Here is a 27,318-nt window from a genome sequence, read left to right as displayed (position 1 = left end):
CATTGCTCATGCTTTCAAGCATCATGGCATGCCTAAGTCCATTATAAGTGTGGCCGATTGAGTAATAGTGACCCAAAAAATGGGAGTAGAGAGGGTACATCCAACACATCACAAAACAGTACAAGCTAACCCATACACTCAGGGTGTCGATAACGAGGAAAAATAGGTGATGAGGTATCCATGTGATAAAGAAGGATGGTGGTGTGGTAACAATAGCCACCGGTGGAAACAGCTTAGGATTCACTCAAGTGGTGCTCTGCACAATGAGATGCAAAGTATGCTACATGTTGAAGAATGCTCATGCAGCAGGTGCCACTTGGACAGTGTCCCTCATGGGAAAATTGTTCACTTGCCCAAGCGCCCTAGTACAAAGATAATGAAATCATGCAATGCAAAGAGTAAGGTATAACAGGGGAAAAAAGCCGATGTCAAAGACAAAGTGCTGAAGCTGGTAGAATACTAAGAAGGGTAGGAACCCCCTCTCAACCTGGATGTAGATGCCAAAGAAGAAAGAGGAGCCTAATGTCGGTCTTCGTATGGTGCTAAGAACCACAATGAATGAAAGAAGAGGAAGTGGATGAAGCACCCTGCTAGAAGAGCAAGGTAGAAGTCACCGCCATGATAGCATCGAGAGAGATGCTGCACGATCCGCCTCAGGAGGGGAAACTGCCATGTTGGAAGAAAAGCAAGTACTTCTAGGTGATGAAACCATGAAAGGAACGGTGCGCATCTCCATGTCTCTAGTCCGGATAGGACCAAAGCAATTTGCAAGTTAGCTCTACGTTGAAAGAAAAAACCTTGCAAAAGAGATGAGAATCTGCAAACAAAGAGGTTAGTGGTGAGATGCTCCAAGGCAAAATACAATAGAAAGAAAATCTAACTCAAAATAATTGCAATGAATGTGTATGTGTGAGTAAATGCAACAGAAGACAAAAGAATGAAAAAGCTAAGGACAGCTAGTCTAAGAAGATGGCTACCATCGCATACGTCCCGTAGTAGGGCTTTGCCAAGGGAATACCTGACCAGGTGGGAAGGAAGGTGAGATAGATGCATGAAGTGCAACGGGATTGGAACCTGCAGACCAATCAGTCAGCCCCTCAGGGGTAGTGAAAGAGATGGGTTGCTGAGGCTGTACTCGAGCCACATCTCCAACAGGAACGGCAGGTGTTGAAGAAGCAGATGAAGCAAGAGCGGAAGGTGTAGCCCTACTGGACTGTGCAGTCGCAGTGGTTTGTGGAGGCTTTTTAGGTGAAGACCTTGGGCCTTGGAGCGACACTCCTCGTCCACATGGCCTGCTCTCTGGCAGCGTGTGCAAAACCAGTTTTTCTTAGGGAGTTGTTGCCAGATAGGTCTAGATTCTTTGGTTCCATTTGAGGAAGAGGAGTCACCCTTTGATTGACTTGCCTTCGCATCTTGTGAGTTCTTGCCACTGGTGGTTTTCCCTCTTGAAGAAGAGGCAACCAACCCCCTATGCTCTGAATAAGGCTGTGATGAGGATTTCTTGTGGACTTGATCATGCGGCCTTACGGAACGCAAGAACTGGCACTCAAACTTGTAGAAGGTTGGCAATCGAGGTTGGGAGATGATGTGTTGAATGAAATTGAAGTATTTTTCGGGCAACTTATTCAAGAAGAATGTATCCTGATCGTCATCTGACTTTGGAGAGCCAGTAGTGGCGAACTCGGCAAGTAACTGCATATATTCAGCCAGCTTGACTTTCAGATCATCCCCTTTTTTAATAGAGAACTCTTAAAGCTCAAAGTCGAGATTGATGCGCCGAGTATGGCTCATTTAAAGCTCAAAGTCGAGATTGATGCGCCGAGTACGATCACGAGCCGCACAGCGGTCGAGAAGGTGACTTCAACGCTTTGACGCGAGAGGGAAGTGCTGCAATTGGGAGTGAAACTCAAGAAGCAATCCCTAGCAATCTTGCATTAGCTCAACATTGACTGTGGCATTGTGGGCTCTACATTGATGGATGTAATTAGGGTGAGCTAGTTAAGGGTCCGCCATAGGCTCTAGACCAATGACGAGGTCCCAAAGATCTCGAGACTCAAGCACTTGTTGCATGAAATTAGACCAAGTGGTGAAATTTAACCCGTTAAAACGTGTCTTATCCGTGAAGGCATTCTTGGCTGTTACAATAGGAGTGGTAGTGCTAGGAGATGGTTAGTGTGAAAAAGTGTAGTGTGGGTCGGATGGGAGAGTGGAGTATACTTGTGAATGGGCCCCAGAGTGCCCACCAGGAATGTGGGTAGTGTGCAAGGTGGATCCATAGGTAGGGATGGGCTAACTAGGCATGGGCATGGTAGCCACATGAGAAACCCAAGGAGGTGGGATGGGAACACGGGGAGCAGAAGATGGGAATCCTTGCATAAGTGTAACCCAAGGAGAGTGTGAAGATGCACCATAAGCTGAGGATGGAAACCTCTACGTATGAGTGGTCATGTGAGATATGAAGTTGGGGATAGTGAGGGGGATGCCCATCACAATCGACCCAGGAGTTATGGGTGTGCTCATTTGCTGAAAGGTGAGAGGCACTGTGTTTAAGGGTGGCATTCCCCCTAATGAAGTACCATGGTGCAAAGAGGTAGAGAATGGGGTGGGGAGGAAAAGGTGCTAGGAGCGGAAATGGAAGATCCAACCCCTAGGGTGTGTGATGCAGATGTGGAGTGTAATCCAAGGTTTTGGAAAGATGATAAGAGGTGATCAAGGTGTGATATAGAAGAGGGTGGGATGGGAGGGAAGTGAGAAGTGTGTGTGACATGCTCGAATGAAACAGAAGCTATAGATGTACCTGAATTTCGTCTGCTTCGTGAGCCCCCTCTATTGAAGTTCACATACGCAAAGCCATCCGGATCCTGTACCTCAAAAGAAGAAACAGGGGAGGGTTTTGATTCATGCAACACAAAAGAATTATAAAAACCTGACATTGGACCTGGCTGAGATGATGAAGATGGATTGCTAGACGTTCCGAATGCTGTATGTCCTCCATGATCGGAGAGGTGGCTAGCCTTACCAACCGGTCCGAATGTGGTAGCAAAACTGGTAGGAGGGGTATAAACATCACCGTACTTGTTGCGATAGTACTCCTAAAAGTCCTCCTTTGTCATGTTAGTGAAATTGGTAAAGGTGGAGTGTCGTGCTCCTCACGGAGTCCATAATGTCGTCTTAGGCCTTCCAATGACAGAGAAGCCTTATAAGACATCATAGGATCTGGACAAGGTGTTTGGGACATTGTGATTTGGTTACGAGTTGTATTGTGTGCCTCGCATAAAGACTAGCTCTCCACAATATCTGCAGGATACTCTTTACAAGAGCACCGGCCCTAATACCATGTGAAGAAAACTGCTAGGGTTTGCACTGAGGACACACAAAGTGTACAACCACGACAGAAACACAAAGAGACAGACACAGACACAAAGGGAGAAACTCAAACCCTAAACGCAAAACTCAAAACTCAAATCCTCAACGCAAAACTCAAAAACTCAAACACAAATAGAAGAAGGGAGAGAGAGAACACAACTCTGAAGTGAATGAATGCTGTAAATGAATGTAAGACTGTAGAGTGTGCTCAAGGGCAGAGCAATGTCGGAGTGTGACGTTCATCAGAGACAGATCCCAAGTTTGTGACCACCAATCGGAGTGTAGGAGTGCTGAATAGTGAATGGCAGTATACTGATCACCAAAACGCAGCAGTTTGGAGGCTGGAAACTGGTAAATGCAGTAGTGTACCACCCATCGGAGGCTGGAAACTGTGCACAGTTTTCTGTAAACAGCAGGTTGAAACAGTGTCTGATGTGGCTAGCGATGACTGGATGATCAAATCGCAGCAGATGATGATGTCGCTAGTAGCTGACATCAGCATGGATGAAGCGCCAGCAGCAGAAGCAAACACGGATGGATTGGCAGCAGTCTCGAGGGCTGGATAGCCATGTGGGAGAAGACTGATGACTGAAATCTGCACGTGGAGTGAGAAACTTGCATAGATGGAATAATGGCTGAATGGGGGCAGCCTGTCTATTTATAGTTGTGGAAGGGTGCCCCAAAAATTAGGGTTTCCGTTGAACTCTTTCGAACCGCTTCCTGTTTTAGGGTTTTACTCTAAAAGAGCATTTTTTAGTGTGTTTTGGGGTTGTTTAAGAGGCTAATCAATAAGTAATGCATGTTTTAGCTCAACATCATGTAAGTCTAAAAAGAAGGGAAAATGCCATTATTGCAAGAAGCTTGGTCACTATATGGATGAGTGCCATAAGGGATTGGCCAAGGAGAAGAAGAAAGACTTCGGTTTGGCTATCTAGGAGGCATCAGCTACCTAGCAAATCAGTAGATGATGATGCTTCAACCAACTTGGTAGAGTAGGATTATGCATTTCTCACATGCAATTATGATTTTTCTATGGCACATTTAGCATTTACTGTTTGCTGAAACGCAACAAATATGGTATTTTGACAATGGTGCTTCAAAGCACATCACTTCTAGAAAGTGCTTGTTTACTTCTTTGTATTCAACCCCTTTTGGGAAGCATGTCACATGTGCGAATGGCAACAATTATGATGTTTGTGTCAATGGGACAATCACTGTTACTGTTGCAGATGGTTTAGACTTCACGTTTCTAGATGTATTATTTGTATCTGGCATTACAAAAAACTTGTTGTCTATTTTGGCCTTTAATAAGCATGGCTTTTAGGTCATCTTTGAGGATGACAAATGTATTGTCAGAGATACAGAGATGGACTATGCACTTAGGCTGTCCGGTATCTTGTACAAGGGTCTATTCTTGTTAGACACTTATGATCGATAGTCTCATGATGCTCTGGTAGTCACTGGTCTTATATTTGCTATGTAGAATGTAGAGATTTGGCATGCCCGTTTTGGACATATGAGCTTTGGGAGTTTGATGACCCTTCGAGGTGTCATACAATACATGCATTGCCACCAATGGAGGCTCCATCCCCTCATGCATATGAGGATGTATTTTGGCAAGATGCACAGGTTTGCCTTTAAAAAGGAAGATGTAGTGTCATGTCCGAAAAATGCAACTTATTCACTTTGATGTTTGTGGTCCCATGAGGACATGTGTACTTGTGGGTCATCTTTACTTTGTTACATCTATTAATGACTACTTGAGGTATGCATGGGTGTGTGGGCAAAAGGCTAAATCTGATGTATTCATGCATTTTAAACATCTTGTAGTAAAGCTTGAGGCTAAAACTGGTTTAAAAGTATAGACACTTCGCATAGATAGAGGGGCGGAGCACATGTCTCTTGCATTTGAGACATACTTATTGGATGGTGGCATTACGCATCAAGCCACTATTAGAATGACTCCTCAACAAAATAGAGTTGTTGAAAGGAAGGATCGCACTCTCATAGAACCAATTTGTTGTATGTTGAAAAGCAAGGGGCTGCCACATAAATTTTGGTTAGAAGGGCTTCAGTGTGCCAATCATATATTGAATTGTGTACCTACAAAGGCTTTGAAGACGATCACATCATTAGAATCTTGGCATGGCAAGAAATCCAAAGTTGACTACTTTTGGGTGTTTGGCTGCATAGCCTACGTGCATGTTCTGAAAGAGCTTCGTGGGAAGCTTGATGATAAGGTTGTAAAATGTAGTTTCATTGGCTATAGTTCGGAAAGCAAAGGCTATTGCACGCATGATCCATGCACGAAGAAGGTTTTTGTTAGTAGAGATGTCATATTTGTTGAAAATGCAGTATTTTGACATGACCAGTTTCAAATGCCAGTCACACATGACATTGGTGATGCTTTTGAAGGCCTACTTTCTTTGGAGTCTGGGCCTACTGTAAATCATAAATAAATGGCAAGACAGACTTGTTACAACAAGTTGTTGTTGCTCCATATGTTCCTGAACAGTAAAGTATTGTGATGAGGGTCTGTCACATGCAATAGAGGTAGTAGTTCAGCATGAAAGGGCTGTTGTAAATGCAGCAAAAATAGTCTTGAGACGGCTGTTACAAACTCTCCAGGAGAGTAAAATGGAAGCCCCATTAGCTCAGGGCACTAGAAGGGCTGCCATGCATGTGTAGCACATGATGCAAGGAGGGTGCATTTGATTGATATAAGGGAAGTAGATGATTGTGATGAGCATGTGTGTATGAACTCATTGTTGGATGGGCCTGCTTCCTTGGATGAAGCTTAGCAAGATGTACATTGGATGCAGGCTATGCAAGAGGAGTTAGACTCCATTGCCACTAACTCTACATGGGATCTTGTGGATTTATCACTTGGTAAGAAGGCTGTAGGCACGAAATGGGTTTTTAAACTCAAACGCATAAGTGATGGCACTATTGATAGGTACAAAGCATGGTTGGTAGCAAAAGGCTATGCATAGAAGAAGGGCATAGATTATGAGGAATCCATTGCATCTACATCCTATGAGTATGGTGAGATGTGTGATTGCTATGGCTGCAAATTATGGCAGGAAAGTACATCAGTTGGACGCTAAGACAACATTCTTGAATGGGAATTTGCACGAGGATGTTTGTGTCACAACCTCCAAGGTTTGTGGTTAAAGGGAAAGAGCATATGGTATGCAAGCTGCATGAGACTCTTTATGGTCTCAAATAGACTCCTCGTGCATGGTACTCTAAAATTGATACACATTCTTGAATGGGGATTTGCATGAGGATGTTTATGTGTCACAACCTCCAAGGTTTGTGGTTAAAGGGAAAGAGCACATGGTATACAAGCCGCATAAGACTCTTTATGGTCTCAAATAGGCTCCTCCTGCATGGTACTCTAAAATTGATACTTATTTGGCCAGCAAAGGGTTTAAAAATAGTATCCCACTCTATATACATTAAGAATGAAGGGGTGGACTTGTTGATTATCTTTCTTTATGTAGACGACATATTGCTCACTAGACCTACAGAGGGAAAAATTGCAGATTTTAAGGCTGAATTAAAACATGAATTTACTATGTCAAATATGGGTTGCTACACTATTATTTGGGGATTCAGTTCATCCAAAATCAGCATGGTATCATCATGTCACAATCATAGTATGTGGATACACTATTACATAGGTTTAATATGCAAGGTTGCAAACCTATGTGTACTCTTGTGGAGCCAAGCTTAAAGCTGTCTATGCTTGATTGTGAAGAGATGTTTGATGTTGCAATTTACAGCCAAGCTTTTGGGTCTGTCTTATTTATCTTTGTAACACATGCCTTGACATTTGGTATGTAGTATCTTAGGTGAGCAGGTATATGCATAGTCCATGGACCATACATTGGCAAGCTGTTAGGCGGATCTTTGGATATTTGCAAGGTACTTAGTCACATGTGTTATTATTTCCCAAGGGGGGAGACTTGCATTTACAGGCTTATAGTGATTCAGATTGGTTTGATGATGTAGACATTAGGCAGTCTACTAGTGGACACTGTTTCTTTTTGGGCTGCCCATGCATTTCATGGCTAAGTAAGAAATAGCTTATAGTGGCTACCTCGTCTTGTGAGGCTGAGTATAGGGCAGCCTTCACCGCAATAGTGGAATGTGTATGGCTGCGTAGATTGTTGGCTAATGTATAGATTTCTTTGGAGGGTTCTACGCCCATTCTTTCTAACAGTCAAGAGTGCTATTGTAGTGGCATGGAATCCTGTGTTTCGTGCGAAGAGGTACATAACCATTATGTTAGAGAGAGATGCTATGTAGGAGAGATCAGTTTGATGTATGTCCCTGCACAAGAGAATGTTGTAGACATTTTTACCAAAGCACTTGTGAGAAGTTTGAGGCTTTTCAAAAGTCCTTGAACTTGCTACCCTTTTGTTATTGATCTTCCTACACTTCTACCACATTGGCATTGCAGAGGGGTGTTAGAATTTGCCATTTCTATGGGAGTGTCCAATATTTTAGTTAGTTGGTTTGTAGTGTGAACACAACTACATTAGTAAGTTGTGTCACCACTTCTAGAGTTAAATGAACTCTAGTTGAGTTAGAGATAGGTCTAACTTACTTAAGATCTATTGTACTTTCATTCTATCATCCTAGCACTTACATCTTTTGAGTGTGGAACTGTTGTTCACTCTTGCTCATTGTCTTGTGTTTACTTTCTTTCTTTCTTTATTTCTAACATTCAGCTTGAATGTTGCGAAGCCTATTGGACATCGGTCTTCCAACAAGGAGATGCAGCCCTCTCTGACAAGGCTTGATCACACAAACTAGCCCCACTCCATGTAATACTAGCCCAGTTGTAATAAATGGATGGAAGCCATGTTGGCTGTCCTACATGCCTAGAAACCTGCAAGTTCCCAATCCTTCTCTTTGGATGGATGTCATGACAAAAGTGTTGGGCTTAAGGTGGTAGATTGAAAAGTGTGTTGGTTGTCAATGAAGATGTGGTGATAGGTCCATGAGTAGAAAGGTGGTGTCGGCTCTTTGTAGGCATCGAAGCGTGACCAAGGTGGCAAGTGACAAATGGGATGCTTGAACAGCCTAGTAGGGTGTCAATTGTGCCAATAGGTGGCATGAAAGGCATGCAGGTCAGGGACATGGAACAAAGAATGATGACAAATTCAAGGCATTTGAAGAGTGAAGAATGATTGTGATCAAGCTAGAGGAAGAAAAGGCTTCAAGGGCAATGTGGTAGATCGCAAGCAACATATAATTGTTCTCTCTCTCCTTATAAAGAAAGATGTTGTACTCATTGTTGCTTATACACTTAAGTAAATGTGTTCGGGCTCAACAATCTTAGGATAGTCTTGGATTAAATTTTGAAAGGAGTTGGTGAATCTAAAAGCTATTTTTCTTGTTGTATGGTACAAAGGGTAGGCCATTTTGAGCACTACCCTCACTTTTCGGGGTTTGTCTAGATGCTAATGGTCAAAATGACATGGCCAAGAAACAAATCCTTTGTGTGGATAAAAAACCACTCTTGGATTTCTTCACATAGAACTTTTGTTAAACGTTAATTTAGAGATAGTTATAACTTATAGTGCTCGTTCTTCCAATAACTTACTAGGAATTACTTATTGCAAATTGCATCATTAGGAGTTGTGAGGTGGCCTTACAAACTTGGCTCCCTATTGTAGATTGCTAAGGAGTTATTCATTCATATTTTGTACAATGTCTATCTACTTTAATACTGATCATTAATGAGGTGTCTTTTAATAGAATTTTCTTTTGTAGAAAAACAACATGTCATAAAAATTCACGCTCAAGCTTGCTAGAATGAAAGGAATCACTCATCTTCTGCTTGGAAATCTGTTGGCAGAGCATTGGCTAACCCAAAAGGTAAAGATGATATCAAGAACTAATAGCATCCATACAACCAAGTGTGCACGGCTCTAAATGCTAGGGTTGGTTGAGGAGCCCCATAGAAGGGACTTAGGGGTCCATTTGTGCCTCATCTCATGTGATCACCTTAGTTGGGCTCTAGGCCCTTTGGTGATCTCATCTACACACTTAGATGGTGTTGGTTGGTGGTATCAGACACTGGTCCTACTGATGAAAACTTGACCCAACATGCTACCAATCCAATCCATGCTTGATGGAGATCTCCTACCGGGTCCATATTTGGGAGGGAGTTCGATGTTCATCCTTCTATGCTTTGTATGTATAGTGGTATGGAATGCGTCATACCATCTATGCAGGTTGGATCTATGTGGGTGTTATCAATGAATTGGTGATGTATTGAGAAAGATCTGCCTACTAGGTGCAACGAGATTTGGAAGGGCTGTGTGCAACTTCTGTATGTTGATGTTACCGTAGTAAAAACTGCCTTATAGCTTGCTACTTCTGTATGTTAATGTTGCCGTAGTAGATATTGCCTTATAGCTTGCAACTTAACGACAATAACAAGTACATGTATGCTCATAGTGACATCTTGGGCTTGACCTTCTGATGGTCCAAAACCAACAAAATGCAAATATTGAAAATTGCTAACAATTTGTGACAAGTAACCTAAGCCTCTGTCTAGGTTAGCATAACAAGGATATCAAGATGGTAACTTTTGTGCAACTTGAAGAGCAATGTTGATTTAGTGGATGAGCTGGATGTAGGTTTCTTGCATTATGGAAGTTGTGCAAAAAAGAAATCTACAATTGTAGTGACCATAGCAGACAAGACATGGATACATTTGGATACAATCACAGCTCTAGTTTTGATGAGAAGCTTGATCATCATGGATGGATACTTGTATACATTTCTAATTCATCAAAAGAGCAAAGGGCACTTTCTTCAAAGGTTTTGTGCATATGTGAATTGTGCATTTTTATCCCCATAAAATGACAGTGTTCCTATATGCGTAACATGCCAAGCTTGTTAGGATCAGAATGGCAAATCACCATTGCAAAAGAGTAACTGAGAAAACAACTCAACTGGTTGTCCAATCTGGGAAACCTTAATGATGCTGAAGTTGGTGTCTCCCACAGCGTCCCATGTGACACTTCAGTTGGCCGCTCATAGTTAGCACACCTCGTTGTTTCAGTGTTTTTTATTTTTGTTCTGAAGCTTCATCTCTTTTTTTTTTCCTAGGGTTCTCAGATCTCAAAATCATGAAATCTAATTGTTCAAGTATACATCAGCTTGTATGAAGGTATTTGTTGTTTGTGTTGGACATGTTTTCATAGTAATTTGTGTTGGACATGTTTTCATAGTAAACTGTATGTTTCTAAGAGATGTTTACTGCAGCATGCATCTCACCAGTTCATTTTTTTGCGTTTCTGCTTTTAGGGTTTGCTCACAGGATTACTGGGAAACTTGTCCCTTCTTTCTTATTTTGCTGGAAAGAAGGAAAGGGGTGCTACAATTGTGCAAGCTGTTGGTGTTTTATCAACATTTATTGTGTTGGTTCAACTTGCCATTGCAGGGGCAATGCCCAGGCCAGTTTTCACAGCCACAGCTGTGGCTGTATTAGCAGGCTTTGCCGTTAATTTTCTGAATTATTACAGCATGTTGAATGCTGGTGTTTGGAGAGCCTGGCAAGAAATAATCAGCATTGGTGGTGTTTCTGTACTCCCACAGGTACTGATTGAAGTTTTTGAGATTATTCAACTAAATGCATTTTGCACTTCATTAATTGCAATATGAGTTGATTGATGACATTGGTTTCAGACAAAAACGAGTTTGCGTATAAGGAGATGCCGCCAGTTTTGTGCAAACTCATGACTCTACAAGTATTTCTTTGTAGATGGACACAGAGCATCATTTGGTGCACTAAGTGTGTTTTGTTGATTTTCAGGTTATGTGGACCACGTTTGAGCCTTATGTGCCTTCAAGCATTTTGCCAGGGACTCTCTTTCTGGTTCTGGCAACCTTGATGGTCATTTTGGTAGGTATTTTAGCTCCAAAGTTATATCATGCTACATGCCTAGTGACTTTGATGTGTATGCATGTGGGCATGTGTGTATAGTGAGAGAGAGACACTTTTTTAAGCGAAACCTCTGTTAACTGTCTCATTAATTTACAAGGAGAATAGTATTCATGACTAAGTCTATTTAGAAAAAAACAAAAAACATTGGTGAAACACATCCATATGAGAAGTGTCTATGTCACCCACATGGCAGCTGTTATCTAAAGATTGTTGTAGACTGTAGTGTTCATTGAAAATAGCTGTAGGACTGGTTGATGGAACTTCCAAAAATGGATTGTCCTTTTGAGCCCAATTGTCCAAAAAGCACGGAATTTGATCCAATTAGAAAATTTGGAGTATGGCAATCGAGATGAAAATCTGCCATTGTCCACAAAGCTCAAAATTTGATCCAATCAAAAGATTTGGAGCACAGTTGAGATGAAAATTTGCCACATAGCAAGAAAAATTTCTCAAATATTTATGCAGGAAATTTGGCTAACATTGCTAAGAGAGCCTATCCACAAATATTGTAGTGGCAGGGCAATGCCTAAGGAGATGTGGGGTCTACAACTGTTTGACCATAAGTTTAAACCAACTTCATTATCTATACACCACTTAAGATGAATAACTATCTTAGGCAACTAACCTCACTAAGTTTTGTTCTCAAAGGCATGTGTTTCCATACTTCTAGGGCTTCAAGGAAAGAATAAGTATGTTGAACATCACCATCAAGATGAGAACAACCCCCTGACGTGAACTTCTTCCACAGAGCTTCAGTCCAATAAACTTTACATATAAAGGCTCTAGCTTTTAACCAAAATTTCTTCAAAGCCTTGCATTCCAAAACTTAGTAATATAGTTTCATGGTGCAACTTGCAGATGGAACAAAGCTAACAGAAGCCCTCTTTTACTAAGTAAGGCCTTACAGACAAGGTGAATGTCCATGAAAGTTGTTGAAATTCACAAAATGTGACATTTGGGCACGTATGTGGGAACCTGTCAAGCTTGGAGAGAGGTGGAAAAGCTATCATGTTAAACCACCTATACTCTTTCCCACTAGTGGAAGCGTATGCCTTTTGCTCATTGTGGGACTTGAAGATTCTCCCTACTAATGAGAGGAATAGAGCCAAGCAATTGAACTTGACATAGCAGAAAAAGAGATCCAACTTCCAAAGGAGCATGATCCAAAAGCAGCTGAGTGTGGTTATCCAAAGTTAGCACATGAATTCATCATGCTGACCAACATGCAATAGATGATCCAAGCATACTAGACGTGTTTGAAAGCATTATGGTTAAATGTGTAGCCTGGATCACTAGGACAAACATGGTGCCATAGCTTCAGAGCATTTAGTTCAACTATCTTTTCCACCCAATTATGCCTCTTCAACACTTCTGCAAATCATGTCACATACAGCGCTCTCTAGAGAGCTGAGAAGTATAGACTCTTGCAATTCAAAACTTCAACCTTATAAATGACATTGAACGACAACCATCTGCCCAAGGAGTCATGCAATGTCATGTTGTAGTTCATGCCTTACAAGAACAGCCCATCACGAATATTTTGTTTAGAAACGGTATCAAAGATACCATAATTGTCAAAGAACCCTGACTAACAAGCCAAAGCATGCTGATTGTGCTCTTGTACACAAGCAATATGCAAATGCATCATGTAAATATAATGCCAAAAATGCTTCCATTTATTTGGATCATAGAGATCTCATGTATTATATGACAAGCATTCGATAGGAGTTTTAAACATGTCTATACACTTGATGTGCTAAAATGCACAAAATAGCTGTTTACAGAAAGCCCTAGAAGTGTTGCACTAAGTGCCCTATGAAACCCTAGCCCTAATTGTGCCAGCTGTACCAAACTGTCTTAATTGTCATGAGTGATAGTTAGTATAGCTAGTAAGCCCATGCCAAGGGAGAAAGGGTATCAATAGGTAGCCCATGAGATGGCCAACTCTCATCATGGTTGGCCTATCTATTAGATGAACTTCAGAAGTGCCTTTCTAAATGGTAATTTGGGTGAGGTCTATGTGGAGCAGCTCCTCTTGTTTACTCTTCCAGATTGTAAGGATAAGGTCTTTCATTTGCAGAAAGGCCTTTGTGGGCTGAAGTGAGCACCGCATTTGTGGTTTCATAGGATGGATGATTTCTTAGATCTCAAGGTTTCCATTCTACCCCTTATGATCCTATAACTGATACATAAAAATGATATTGGAGGGGCTCAACTATGTAGATTCTATTCATGACAGGCTTGGTACTGCTTCTATAGCAGATCTTAAGGCACAACGCTACTCTGTATTTGAGATGATAGATCTTGGTCAATTATCTTATTTTCTGAGCATGGGTCAATTATGTAGATTCTATTGATTATAGACTTAATACTGGTTCTATAGAAGGTCTTAAGTCACAACTCTACTTAGTATTTGAGATGATAGATCTTGGTCAATTATCTTATTTTTTGGGCATGGAGGTTGTCCAACATGGGATGATATCTTTGTATCTTGGCAAAAGTATGGACTTTAGTTATTTGAGCAAGATTGTGCACATGAGACACATCTAGGAGCGACTCCCTAAGATTTCACTACTATGAAGCTTTTGAAGGATTCCATACACATCCTTTCAATGAGTATAGAGGATTAGATCTTTGTATCTTGGCAAATATATGGACTTCAGTTATTGGATCAAAATTGTGCACATGAAACACGGCCGGGAGTGTGACTCCCTTAGATTTCATTGTGAAGCTTTTGAAGGATTTGATACATATCTTTCAATGAGCATACCTATTGATTGGTAGTAGGAAAGCTCTTATGGTTAATTTGCACCAGGCCAAACTTAGCGAGTTCTATTTTTGCATTCAGTTAGTTAAGGCACAAAAAAATTAACATTGAATTTGCCACTTACATGTGTTTAAGATATTGGCAAAGGACTAGTCACTAACCTTATAGGGATACATTGATCCTGATTAGGTTGGAGACCCAGTAACCTGGCATTACCATGGTGGCAACATGTTTTGCCTAAGCTCAGCTCTGATTAGTTTGGTCAAGCCATAAATAGGATACAATTGCTGCATCTTCTACCGAGGCGGAGTATGGAGTTCTATATGATAGTACCATAGAGGCTATCTACTTGAGGAGGTTGTTGGTAGAGCTTCAGTTTCCTTATTCCATTACAACAGACAGTGATGTATTGTGATAACTAGAGTATGATATCACTTAGTGGTAATCTCATCATTAGCTTGAAGACAAAGTACCTTGGAGTGCATTATCGTTTGCCTAGAGAGCAAGTAGAGTTGGGTACCATTGAACTAGAGTTTGTGCCTTTTTTAGATAACTTCATTAGCATCTTGACCAAATTTGTCAAGTGCTTAGTCCTTCACTACCTTCTTTCTCGGATCAGTGTTGGTGCTTCCTCCTTGTAAACGCCCCGAACAACGTAATATGCTTAACAATTATGAAATTCACTTGTTTTCGAGATTTAATATAAAAGAGAATGAACACTTAAAGCTGAAAATGAAAATTACTCACAAAATTACAACCATGAAAATATAAAAGTAATGGAGACAAGATTGAGGGTTGAAGATGGGCAAAACAAACCCCCCCCCCCCCCCCCCGAAGGAATGTATTTCTGCTCAATCCAAGTCCCTTAGGGAAGAGCTCAGTTACAATCAACCTGAGAGTGAGGAGAAGTAATTCTCACTCTCACAAGATCATGCAAAGATGTACAAACACACATGCATTATCTATTATGCAATGATAAGAACTGATTTCTTTACAATATGAGAGAAGAAAAGAGGAGAAATCAGCCTTTCCCCATTGTTGATCAGCAGTACATGGATAGGGCTTGCTTCTTGTTGCTAAAATGGAAGAAAGAGCTCGAGAAGGAGGTGCTGTAATGAATTTACAGGCTTGCTGTCCTGTAAAACAGCAGTGATAGAAGAGGGAATATGGAGGAATTTGATAATGGAGAAGTGGGGGATGATGATGGGGATGGATGGGGCCAGTTTTTGGCTATCTGTGGGTGTTGTACATGAGTTCACAGCAAAGAAAAATGATGAACAGCAGTGATAGAAGAGGGAATATGGAGGAATTTGATAATGGAGAAGTGGGGGATGATGATGGGGATGGATGGGGCCAGTTTTTGGCTATCTGTGGGTGTTGTACATGAGTTCACAGCAAAGAAAAATGATGCTGAATGAAGAAAAACGAGCTCTTATTTATAGGAGAGGGAAGAGCTAGTACAAAAGGGGAAAGTGGAGTAGCACAAGACAAGTGTCCAGCCACATGTCATGAGATGTGACAAGTGGTGGGACAAAGTGTCTTGACACTTGTCTCTTCTCTATGGCCTTCCTTTTTGGGCTGAATATTGTCAAGAATAGAAACAACCAAATTTAGTAAGCACAGTCAGAGTACAGAATTTACTATTTTTAGAATGACATTCCTATTTTTTAGGACTAGCATTTTTAGGCTAATTTGAGGCTCCTAAAATTTAGGGACCTCCTAAAATTTAGGGACCCCCCAATATGGGTGTCATATGAAAGCTTTATCCGTGTATATCGCAAAAACGGTATCAGAATCTTCACGTGACTTTCCTATGCAAAGAAATGTGCATTTCAAGCTTTCAGCCTACACATACACATTGTACAAGCATTTCATAATCATGCCATCTTGTTGATTGTAACCGTCAGTTCTAGCGGATCTAGCCCACACTTCAAGGCATCAATCCTTTATGTGTGTGAGTCTAACCCTGATATGTGTGAGTCTTGGTCACAGGCGCTCAATCGGGCCATATAGGTGGAAGTGTGAACTATCTTTTCTCTAACCCACCGCGTGTGTCCACCATAACCTGTGACCACTCATCAGTGGCCAGCTCCAATGCACTTTTCTTTATATCTAATTAGTGCAAAGGAAACAAATTTAATAAATCATTATATAGACAAATTAATGAAAAAGGATACAAATTCTGTTTCTATAGAGTTGTGACAGCCCTCTGGCTTTTATTCAGCTGTCCTCTGTTGAAAAGCTTCTTGATATGGCTGAAGAATGTCTGGGTAATCCTTCATGAATTTTTCATCTACCCACTGTATATCTGTTGTGGGTAGATCCTTGAATTTTAGTAAGAATTTTCGTGTCACAAGGCCACTTCTCGTGGTTCGATCCTTGTGAAACAAAATTTGTTCAGGTTCCAAGAGTTGCTCTGTTTCTTCAACTTCTGGGGGATCTTCAGTAATGGGTTCCTTTGGTTCTGGTCCTATGTAAGGTTTTAGCAAACTTACATGAAAAGCATTGTGTATTTTCCAATGAGCAGGAAACTCAAGTTGATAAGAAACTTCATTTATTTTCTCAATCACTTTGAAGGGTCCAAAGTATCTACTGGAGAGCTTTGGAAAAGACGAATTTTGACCGAAACCTTGTTTGAGCCTGCTTTTATTAAACTTTAGCAAGACATATTGACATTTTTCAAAAGCCAAAGGTCTTCTTCGTTTATCTGCTTGTTTCTTTTGTCGCTCTTGGGTAACTTTGATAGTGGCTCGAACTTGATCCATTGCTGTTTTTAAATCTAAAGCAAACTCATTAGTAGCAAAAATCTTATCTTTAGTGCGAATAATTGGAGGAGGAATCACTTTACCCTGTACTATTTCATTTGGAGTTTTTCCTGTGGATGAGTGCACTGTATTGTTGTAAGCAAACTCCAATAATGGAAGATATTTCTCCCATTGTGACTTATGTTCACTAACATAAGCTTTCAACATATCCAAAAGAGTGAGATTCATCGCCTCTGTTTGGCCGTCAGTTTGAGGATGAAAAGCTGAGGAGAACTTTAAAGTGGTTCCCAAATTCTCAAATAAAGCACGGCAAAAGTTACTTATGAATTTGGAGTCTCTATCTGAAATGATCTCAGAAGACATACCATGTAATCTGAAGATATGTTGAATGAAAAGTCTTGCAGCTTATGCGGATTTCAATGTTTTATGACATGGAATAAAATGTGATTGCTTGCTGAATCGATCAATTATGACTCAAATGATATCATGACCTTGAGGTGTTCTTGGAATACCTGAGATAAAATCCATTGTGATAGATTCCCATGGATCTTTGGGCACTCGAAGAGGTTGCAACAATCCTGGAGTCTTCTGCCTTGGCATACTAGACAAGCCTCAATGAAGTTATGTGTATCTCTTCGTAATGTTGGCCAATAAAAGTAGCGCTCAATTGCACTTAGAGTGGCTATCCTCCCTCTATGCCTTGCATAAGGGGGTTCATGACTTTCATTAAGCACCTTTTGTCGAACAGGAAGAGTGACACAAAGGCGATTGTTCATGAGAAGGTAACCGTCTTTGATGGAATAATCTGGATGAGAACCTCCTTGCTGTAAATTTGACCAAATTGTTGCAAAATCAGTATCTTCATCATAAGTATTCTTCATCGTTTGAAAATCTTCATGATGAGCCATTGTAATAGTTGCAATGCGAGGCACTCTAGAAAGTGCATCAGCAACTACATTTTGTTTCCCTGGAGTGTACATAATTTGAAAATGAAACATAGACAATAAATTTTCCCATCTTGCATGTTTCTCTTGCAAATGCTTTTGAGTCTTGAAATACTTCAAGCTCTGATGATCAGTTTTAATAAGGAATTCATTGCCTAAAAGATAATGTTTTCATATCTTCAAAGCATGAACTACTGCTAAGAGCTCCTTTTCATAAATGTCATACCTTTTCTCCACATCATTTAGACGGCGGCTTTCAAAGGCTACGGCATGGCTTTCTTGATTTAGCACTGCACCAATACAATCACCGCAAGCATGGCCTTCTTGATTTAGCACTGCATCAATACGGCATGGCCTTCTTGATTTAGCACTGCACCAATACAATCACCGCAAGCATCTGCTTCCACCAAAATGGTTTTACCAAATCTGGAATGATAAGAACAGGTCTAGAAGTAAGAGTTGTTTTCAGCCTTGTGAAGGCTGCCTTTTCTTTTTCCTTCCATTGGAAAGAGGTCTTCTTCTTTGTAAGGTCATGAAGTGGAGAAGCCATATGTGCAAAATGCTTGATGAAGCGGCGGTAATAAGAGCATAAGCCAAGAAACGATTGCACCTCATGTACATCATGAAGATGAGGCCATTCTTGGATTATCTTGATCTTTTCAGGATCCATCTGAATCCCTTCAGAAGAGATGACATGCCTAAGGTAATTTATTTTATGCATGAAAAATTCACTCTTTTTACCATTTACCAAGAGTTGATTTTGTTGAAGTAATTGTAGAACAATCTCCAAGTGCTGATGATGCTCCTCTTCATTCTTGCTAAAGACAAGAATATCATCAAAGAAAGTACCGACATATTGTCGATGCTCTCTAAAGATGCGCTCCATCATTCGATTAAAGGTGGCTGGTGCATTGGTTAATCCAAAAGGAACCACCAAGAATTCATAAAGACCGTATGAAGTGCAGAAAGCAGTTTTGTGTACATCTTGTGGTATTACCCTAATTTGATGATAACCACTCTTTAGATCAATGCGGCTGAAAACCTTTGAGCCTCCTAGACGATCCAAAATGTCGTCAATTCTGGGAATAGGAAACCAATTCTTCACAGTGATTTTGTTGAGGGCTCGATAATCAATGCACATCCTGAATGTGCCATCTTTCTTTTGAACAAGAAGAACCGGTGAACAAAATGGTGAGCTACTTGGCCTAATTAGCCCACGGTTGAGTAGGTCTTCGACTTGCTTTGTGATTTCTTCTTGTTGAGGACGGCTCACACGGTATGGTGCTATATTAGAAGGAGAACTGCCCGGAATAATATCAATATGATGGTCTTCTGGCCTTTCTGGGGAAAGCTGATAAGGAAGATCTTCCGAAAAACAATCTTTATACTTTTCCAAGAGCTGAAGTCGCTCTTGATTTTCAGCATTCATATTATCTTTTACATCAGTGACATAAAGCAAACAACATTGAACACAATCCTTAATTGCTCTAGAGACTTGCATATGGCTTACCATAGGTATGGTGTCTCCAGAAACTCCAGCTTGGATCTCGTACTTCTTGCCTTTGTTGGTGAGTTTACCTTCTTTTTCTGAGAGAAGATGGTTGAATCTACTCTATGATTCCAGGGCATGCCAAGAATCACATCGCAACCATCAAGGTCTCCGATACAGAAGGTATCTTTGTCACTGTAGCTTTGAATTTGAAACTTGAGCTTGCCAATGTAGGGTGTCACAGTCTTCACTGTGTCACCTTCATCGGCATTTAAAGCTTGGCGAACTTCTGCCGGAGTGTCCATCTCTTCATTCTTTAATCCAAGCTCTCTAGCTAATTGCAAGGAAATGACATTCATTCGCCCCAAGATCTATCAAGAATAGTGCTTGCTTACCTTGCAACTGTCCCCAAGCTTTTAATAATTTGCGCATCTCTGGAGTGTGAGTTGTGTTTGCAACTACATCATTGATAGCATTGATTTTCACTGGCGACTTAGACTTGTTGTCAGAAACCTTACTTTGTCCTTTGTTTGGACATTGCTTCGCTATGTGGCCTGTTTGTCCACATTTAAAGCACTTCCCTTCTTTCATGAAGCGCTGCTTTTCTTCTTCGGAAAGTTGCTTTGCTTGTGGGTATAGATTGGAGCGAAATTGAGGAGCATTAGGAGGTGCATAGGGCTTCATCTTCTTTTGATTTGATGGCTGCTTTTGCCGCTGTTTTTGTCCTTCATTTGGGGCTGAATACTCCTCATCATCAGCTACTCTCTTCTTATCATTCTTTTGGAATGATTTGTTGCCATTGTGCTCCATTTCCCATGTCTCAGCATGGTCAATGAGTTCCCTGAGACTAGAACAATGATAATGATTAAGAGCAGTACGAAGTTTAAAATGCAAACCTCCTTGAAACTTCCTAAGCTTTTCCGAACTGCTGATCTTCTTGAAATATTGGACCTTCAAAAGTAGCTCCCAAAATCTCTTGGTATAGTCACCAAGTGACTCATTTTTCCTTTGCCAAAGCCGATCCCATACCATTTTTACATCTCTTTTGAAATGAACAAGAAGAAATTGGCTTTGTATCATGCGAACAAAGGACCGCCATGATTTTGGGGCAGCATGATCATATTCCAACCCCGTCCACCAAGTATAGGCTAAGTCGGTCAAATGTAAAGTTGTAAACTTAATCTTTTCTTTTTATTTATACTTGTCACGACCATACAAAATTTGAAATTGACGAATAAACTTCAGAAGAAGATTAGGATTTCAAGAATCATCATACATACTGAACTTGATCTTCTTTTCAAGTTGAGATAGTGACTTAGTCTTCTTCTTCTTCTTATGCCTTCGTCCATGCCCGGATCTTGAGGTTGAAGATGATGAAGTGCTTGATGGGGATGAAGATGGAGATGAGGGTGAAGAATGTCGACGCCTTTGACGATGATGAGGTCTTTCACGAGAAGGATGTGACTCTTCGTCACTCGAAGAGGGTCCATCAGAGTAGGCGCCGGATGACTTCGAAGAAGAGGATGAGCTTCGACGCGATCTCTTTCTTTGTCTTGAAGCAGAATGGGACTGCCTCTTAGAAGTAGTTGGACTTCTTGATCGGCTCCTTTCATTGGTATGGATTTGTCTCCTTGAAGCAGATGGGCTTCTTTCCTTGAATTCTTTGGGATTCTCAACTTTTTCTAGTTTGAGAAGTTGCTCACGGATTTGCTGATTCTCCTCTCTAAGACTTTGAATGGCTTGAAGGATAGCACTCGACTGATCCATTGAGACTCTTAAGAAAAATATGCTCAAGCACTCAATGCAAGGGCTGAAAACAAATAAACTTATAATTGTAAGCACTACCAGTGTTGAGGTGAGGACCGAGCCAAAGCTTTGATACCACTGTAACGCCCCGAACAACGTAGTATGCTTAATAATTATGAAATTCGCTTGTTTTCGAGATTTAATATAAAAGAGAATGAACACTTAAAGCTGAAAATGAAAATTACTCATAAAATTACAACCATGAAAATGTAAAAGTAATGGAGACAAGATTGAGGGTTGAAGATGGGCAACCCCCTCCCGAAGGAATGTATTTCTGCTCAACCCAAGTCCCTTAGGGAAGAGCTCAGTTACAATCAACCTGAGAGTGAGGAGAAGTAATTCTCACTCTCACAAGATCATGCAAAGATGTACAAACACACATGCATTATCTATTATGCAATGATAAGAACCGATTTCTTTACAATATGAGAGAAGAAAAGAGGAGAAATCAGCCTTTCTCCGTCGTTGATCAGCAGTACATGGATAGGGCTTGCTTCTTGTTGCTAAAATGGAAGAAAGAGCTCGAGAAGGAGGTGCTGTAATGAATTTACAGGCTTGCTGTCCTGTAAAACAGCAGTGATAGAAGAGGGAATATGGAGGAATTTGATAATGGAGAAGTGGGGGATGATGATGGGGATGGATGGGGCCAGCTTTTGGCTATCTGTGGGTGTTGTACATGAGTTTACAGCAAAGAAAAATGATGCTGAATGAAGAAAAACGAGCTCTTATTTATAGGAGAGGGAAGAGCTAGTACAAAAGGGGAAAGTGGAGTAGCACAAGACAAGTGTTCAGCCACATGTCATGACATGTGACAAGTGGTGGGACAAATTGTCTCTTCTCTATGGCCTTTCTTTGTGGGCTGAATACTGTCAAGAATAGAAACAACCAAATTTAGTAAGCACAGTCAGAGTATAGAATTTACTATTTTTAGAATGACATCCCTATTTTTTAGGACTAGCATTTTTAGGCTAATTCGAGGCTCCTAAAATTTAGGGACCTCCTAAAATCTAGGGACCCCCCAATATGGGTGTCATATGAAAGCTTTATCTGTGTACATCGCAAAAACGGTATCAGAATCTTCATGTGACTTTCCTATGCAAAGAAATGTGCATTTTAAGCTTTCAGCCCACACATGCACATTGTACAAGCATTTCATGATCATGCCATCTTGTTGATTGTAACCGTCAGTTCTAGTGGATCTAGCCCACACTTCAAGGCATCAATCCTTTCTGTGTGTGAGTCTAACCCTGATATGCGTGAGTTCTGGTCACAGGCGCCCAATCGGGCCATATAGGTGGAAGTGTGAACTATCTTTTCTCTAACCCACCGTGTGGGTCCACCATAACCTGTGACCACTCATCAGTGGCCAGCTCCAATGCACTTTTCTTTATATCTAATTAGTGCAAAGGAAACAAATTTAATAAATCATTATATGGACAAATTAATGAAAAAGGATACAAATTCTGTTTCTATAGAGTTGTGACACTCTTCCCCATTGATATTGGCATGATGGGGAGAGGGGGTCAGATAGCTTTCCCTTTCACCATTTGGTGGTGGTAGGGAGATGGTTTCTCTCTTGGTATTTATAGGAATTTGGTCTCCTTTACTCCATTTACATATGCTCTTTGTATCATTATCTGTGTATGCATTGATGATTATACTTGTAAAATGGCACTTGGGTAAGTGAAACAATTTTCCTATGAGGGCATTGTCATTGCACTTTGTATAAGCATTTTATTTAAGCATAATGCCTTAGATTATCCCTTGCCTTGTTAATGGAGCACTTTGGATAAGGGGAAAACCTATATTGTAGGTGCCCAGCCAAGGATGAGAACTACTTGCATCTATGCATGCTTCCCTCTAACTTTCTCAAAGAGTGGATAACCTTGGATCCACCATATTTGTGACTTTCACATGGTAGTCTCCTATGGTAGAGTATATTGGAAGCATGCAACACATACCTCTACCATTACTTCATTGTTACCCATTACCTGCACCCATTACTCTCACAATTTTCATCATCATATACTTTTTCAACCTACCTTACCTTGTTTATGGAGTATGTTTTGTTTTCTCCATGGTTGTCATTAAAAGCCATTAGAAGAAAAGAAAAGAAAAGGAAAATATTAGGACTTTCAATAGGGCTATTTGAAAGAACATGTTGATTGCTTTTGTAGTCTTGGTAGGTTCATGAGCAGCTGATGTGCACCCTTGGATGGATACCCTAGTTGCTTTGGGGTGGGGTCTTTCAATTATTGTAAAGAGGGTAGAGACTAACACTAATCCTGTCTTGGGCACAATCCTTATGCGCTTGAGAGAAGGGTTTGAGCCACTCAAAATACAGTTTAATTACACCCATAATTAAGCGTCTTTAAACCAGCTCCAAAAGCACAAAATGTGGATTAAGTAAATTAAATGGCTTATATTTGGCAGTATGTCAAATGCATATGGCAGATTTACCTGTAAATTGAGCTACAAAATCTTTGCTCTACCTTGTGTTAAGTGTTGCAACAACAATTGTTCCTTAAGTTAGAACTAGCATCAAATCCTATTGTAAAGATAGTAGAAAAGGGATAATGCAGAGAGGAAAAAAGAGAGAGTGTGTGAGTACACGGGAGAGAGAAAGAAATGAGCACCTATCCAAGCTTGCCCAAATTGATCTTTGTAAAAGACAATAGCACGAGTTAGTATTTACATAAAGGTATACTGAAAAAACAGTAGAAAAGAGGAAACACGGAGAGTGTCTACACCTCTCCCGACAGATACTTGAGTTTGTGGAGGTCTCAGAGTGCTGTCCTTGTTGACTCCATCCTTCTACGAGCCAGGTGACCTTTCCAGCCACTCTTCCAGCTTGCATTTTCAGCACATGAACTGTTGCCATCAGTCAAGGACGATCCAACAACTATTCCAACCATAACAAGCTGCATTTTCAGCTGTTTCAGGCCATCTGACAGTTGATGTCTCTTCTCCAGCTGTCGGCATCAGTTGAACAGCTGTGTTTTTACCACTAGCTCATCTCTGACATTGCTGGACCCTGTGTTTTCCAGCTTGGCAAGCTGCCTTACTGCTACCCAGTCACTAGCTGCTGTCATGATTAGCTGACGTCACCATTGGACCAGATAGACTTTCAGCAATTTGGGTTGACACTTTGCTGTCACCAGTTCTTAGAGATCGTTAGAGATTGTCTGCTGCATTTTGGGATCTGTCCTGGGTATGACACATTCCGGGAGTTGTCATCAGTGTATCCAACTCTTCCTGCTCACCTCATCTCCAGTCCACCAAAGACATGGAGGTTTGAGGCTCATTGTGTGATATTGGTCTGTGTTTTCAGCCTTTTGGCGCAGACTTTGAGTTTTCATCCTCTATGGAGGTTTAACTCTCTGAGGAAAAGTGGATGAAGCCCTAGCTAGCACAGTGCATTGACCAATTTAGGGAAGCGGGAGGGTGAGATCCCCAACAGATCTTTCTTGAGGCAGAGTGGTATCAAAGAGCTGAGAGCCTCTTCACAATTTAATACATTAAGTTAGAAGCAAGACTTTAATCAATCAGAGGAGTCAAAGGGGACTGCCCTTGTTTTTGTGCAGGTCCATGTGTTGTCGGCTTTTCCTTCGGATCAAAAGCATGATGGGGAGAATTACCATATTTGGCACATAATGATGCTTGGCATACTGGAGTCTTATGATTTGGTTAAGTTAGAAGGAAGACTTTAATCAATCAGAGGAGTCAAAGGGGACTGCCCTTGTTTTTGTGCAGGTCCATGTGTTGTCGGCTTTTCCTTCGGATCAAAAGCATGATGGGGAGACTTTGCATCTTATGAATTGGAGTCTCTTGGGACTTTCCCCCCACCTCTCTGCTTCCTAATTTGTTGAGCATTCTAAAGCTGAACAGCTTCAGGTTCCTTTTCACCCATTCAGCTATCTAATGGATAGAAATCCTAAATCTCATGGTTAGCATTATCTGACCGTGTTTTTGCCCCTATTTTGGGATTATACATGCTAAATGATTCGTGGATGCCCCGTGCTTGTTAGGAGAATGGTGCTACATTTTGCAAGAGGAGGGCTTGCATTCAACACCATATGGGTTTGTGCTGAGAAGGAAAATCACTGATAATATTTGTAGATCATGAAAAAAAATTGGTAAGGGAACACACACCCACACTCAGTTCACAAACACGAAGGCAGGAGAGACAGAATGTGAATTTACATGTGAAAAATAAGACTAAGTAATTTGAGTGCTACAGTTGAGTGATATATATATAGACTGATAGGGAGCAAACATTCATGTGTCAATATGCACAACTGGGTGGGCTACCTAGCCTGAAATGTGGGCATGCCCACATGGAGTTGGTGTGTCCATGTACATAATTGGTAAAATAATCGGTCACCCAGACATACTATGAGCATGCCCAAAATGAAGTTGGAGAAACTATCTCAACTTCTCCTATTGGCAACGTTTTGGGATGTTGAGAAACTCAAATGAAGCTGCAATTTACATGAAAGGCACAAAAAGCTTCAGATGTAAAGAAGCGTCCTCCTCTCAATGCAGATTCATGAAATTGTTCAAGAAGGCTTTGAAAATGGAGGATGGAGAGAAACTCCCTCCCTTCAAAAGTTGTGTTAGATGTGTGCTGATGCTGACTCAGAAGAGAAGGATCTCTACCAAGAACCCAAACTCTTGTTCAACCTCAAATAACTCCTTTGGAAAGATGAAGTAATGGTCCTCCTTAATCCCTCCAATATTGTGGTAGCTATGTGTGGGACTTGGAGAGTCTCCAAAGGGATTAAGTTTGTCCCTCAAGTACCTCGTATGGTTTCCTCAAGAAGTGGAATGCCCCCACTAGACTGAAACGACCATGCTGTCTTGAGAGGCATCCACTTGATACTGCTGAACAAATGGCAAGAACTCCTCCCATCCCACCTACCCCAACTAATGATCCTTGCAATAGCACCTAGGGAAAGTAATCATTGTCAGTTAAAAGTTCTCTTTCTACTTATCTTCCTATGGATGAGAAGTTGTGGAGGACTCCTGCCAAGCCTGTAAAAGATATCCTTTCAAAGAGAGCTGGTGAACTTCAAGCCATGCTCTCTTAAAGTCTCTCTAGTGAACAACTATGCAACCTCCACAACATCCTAATGTGACTTGCATGGAATATGAAGCACATTTTGACTATTCATGCTCACTGCAGTCATGACTCTATCATCCTAGGATCACCCTCACTTTGGGGACAAGCCAGTCAAGAAATCAATCAATAACTCAACTTCAAGATAATGACAGTGGCAGCTTGCCTGCTACCTTCAATATCTCTATTTCTAATGTCGAGCAAGCTTGGCATCTTTAGACATGGGGAATTTGCAACTTAATTTGTGTCCTCTTCTTAAAAGGTTGCCACAGATTACAGAGCAAGTTACATGCGCCTCTGATTGATCTGTGTTCATGCAAAATTCAAATGTACTTGTACTTGGTTTTTATGCATTTTGTAATCTAGTTGTTGACAAGCAGTCACTTTGGTTTAAATTGTGTCATTGAGTTCTCTGCAGGGCCGCTTGGAAAAATTACCACCCCAAATGTCAAAATTTATGGGAGGTGTTGCAGCATGGTCTGCCACTCTTTTGTTCATGTGGGGTCCTGTTGCTCAAATGGTAAGCTTCTAATTAGAAAGAACAAATGTGTTGTATTCAATCTTCTTAGCAATTAAAGCGACTGATGTTTCTGCCTATGCAGTGGACCAATTTTATAAATCCTGCAAACATTAAAGGGCTATCTGTTTTGACAATCTTGCTGGCCATGGCTGGCAACAGCCTTCTTCTTCCTCGTGCCCTCTTCACCCGGGATTTGATGTGGTATCCTTTGCTTCTTAAAAAACTATGGTTTAACCTTGTTACAGTTAAACAAATCCAGTCATAAAACGGTTGAATGGTGTAAATGTTTTGTTATGATTTGGTGAGAAGTATGCTGTTTTGCTATTTAGGTTCACGGGGTCTTCATGGGGTGCGCTGATGCAAGGTTGGGGGATCCTCTTAAGCATGTACATGTAAGTATATGGTAGTATGTGTTCTTGTTGGCATTTGGAGGCAAGTCAACGATATGGACTTGCTTGTTTTGAATTTGGTTTGAGTTATTCTAAGCAAGTAAAAGTCTAAGTTAACTAAAAGCCTTGTCTGTCTTTCTGTTGTCCATAGGTGGGGGCATATGTGTGGATCAGTTTTTGT

The 27,318-nt window shown here is 40.9% G+C and overlaps 1 protein-coding gene across 2 annotated transcripts in view; it reads left to right on the top strand.

The window, feature by feature from the left end:
- LOC148036010 (maltose excess protein 1-like, chloroplastic) overlaps positions 1-27,318 on the top strand; it is an 87,516-nt gene that overhangs the window by 55,918 nt on the left and 4,280 nt on the right. For both annotated transcript variants that reach the window (XR_015690885.1, XM_087678011.1), the window contains exons 3-7: positions 10,699-10,989; positions 11,207-11,296; positions 26,647-26,748; positions 26,831-26,949; positions 27,078-27,140. Coding sequence is in view for 1 of the 2 variants with exons in the window: in XM_087678011.1 (XP_087534137.1) it covers positions 10,699-10,989; positions 11,207-11,296; positions 26,647-26,748; positions 26,831-26,949; positions 27,078-27,140 (665 nt within the window). In the remaining variant the exon portion in view is untranslated. The remainder of the gene's footprint in view (positions 1-10,698; positions 10,990-11,206; positions 11,297-26,646; positions 26,749-26,830; positions 26,950-27,077; positions 27,141-27,318) is intronic.

The sequence above is a fragment of the Lygodium microphyllum genome, chromosome 5 (genome assembly GCF_053477565.2).
Source record: "Lygodium microphyllum isolate KBCC chromosome 5, Lygodium_microphyllum_v1.1.10, whole genome shotgun sequence".
In the NCBI taxonomy this organism is placed as follows: domain Eukaryota; kingdom Viridiplantae; phylum Streptophyta; class Polypodiopsida; order Schizaeales; family Lygodiaceae; genus Lygodium; species Lygodium microphyllum.
The sequence above is the reverse complement of the archived record's forward strand: the minus strand, read 5'-3'. Positions and strand labels throughout refer to the sequence as shown.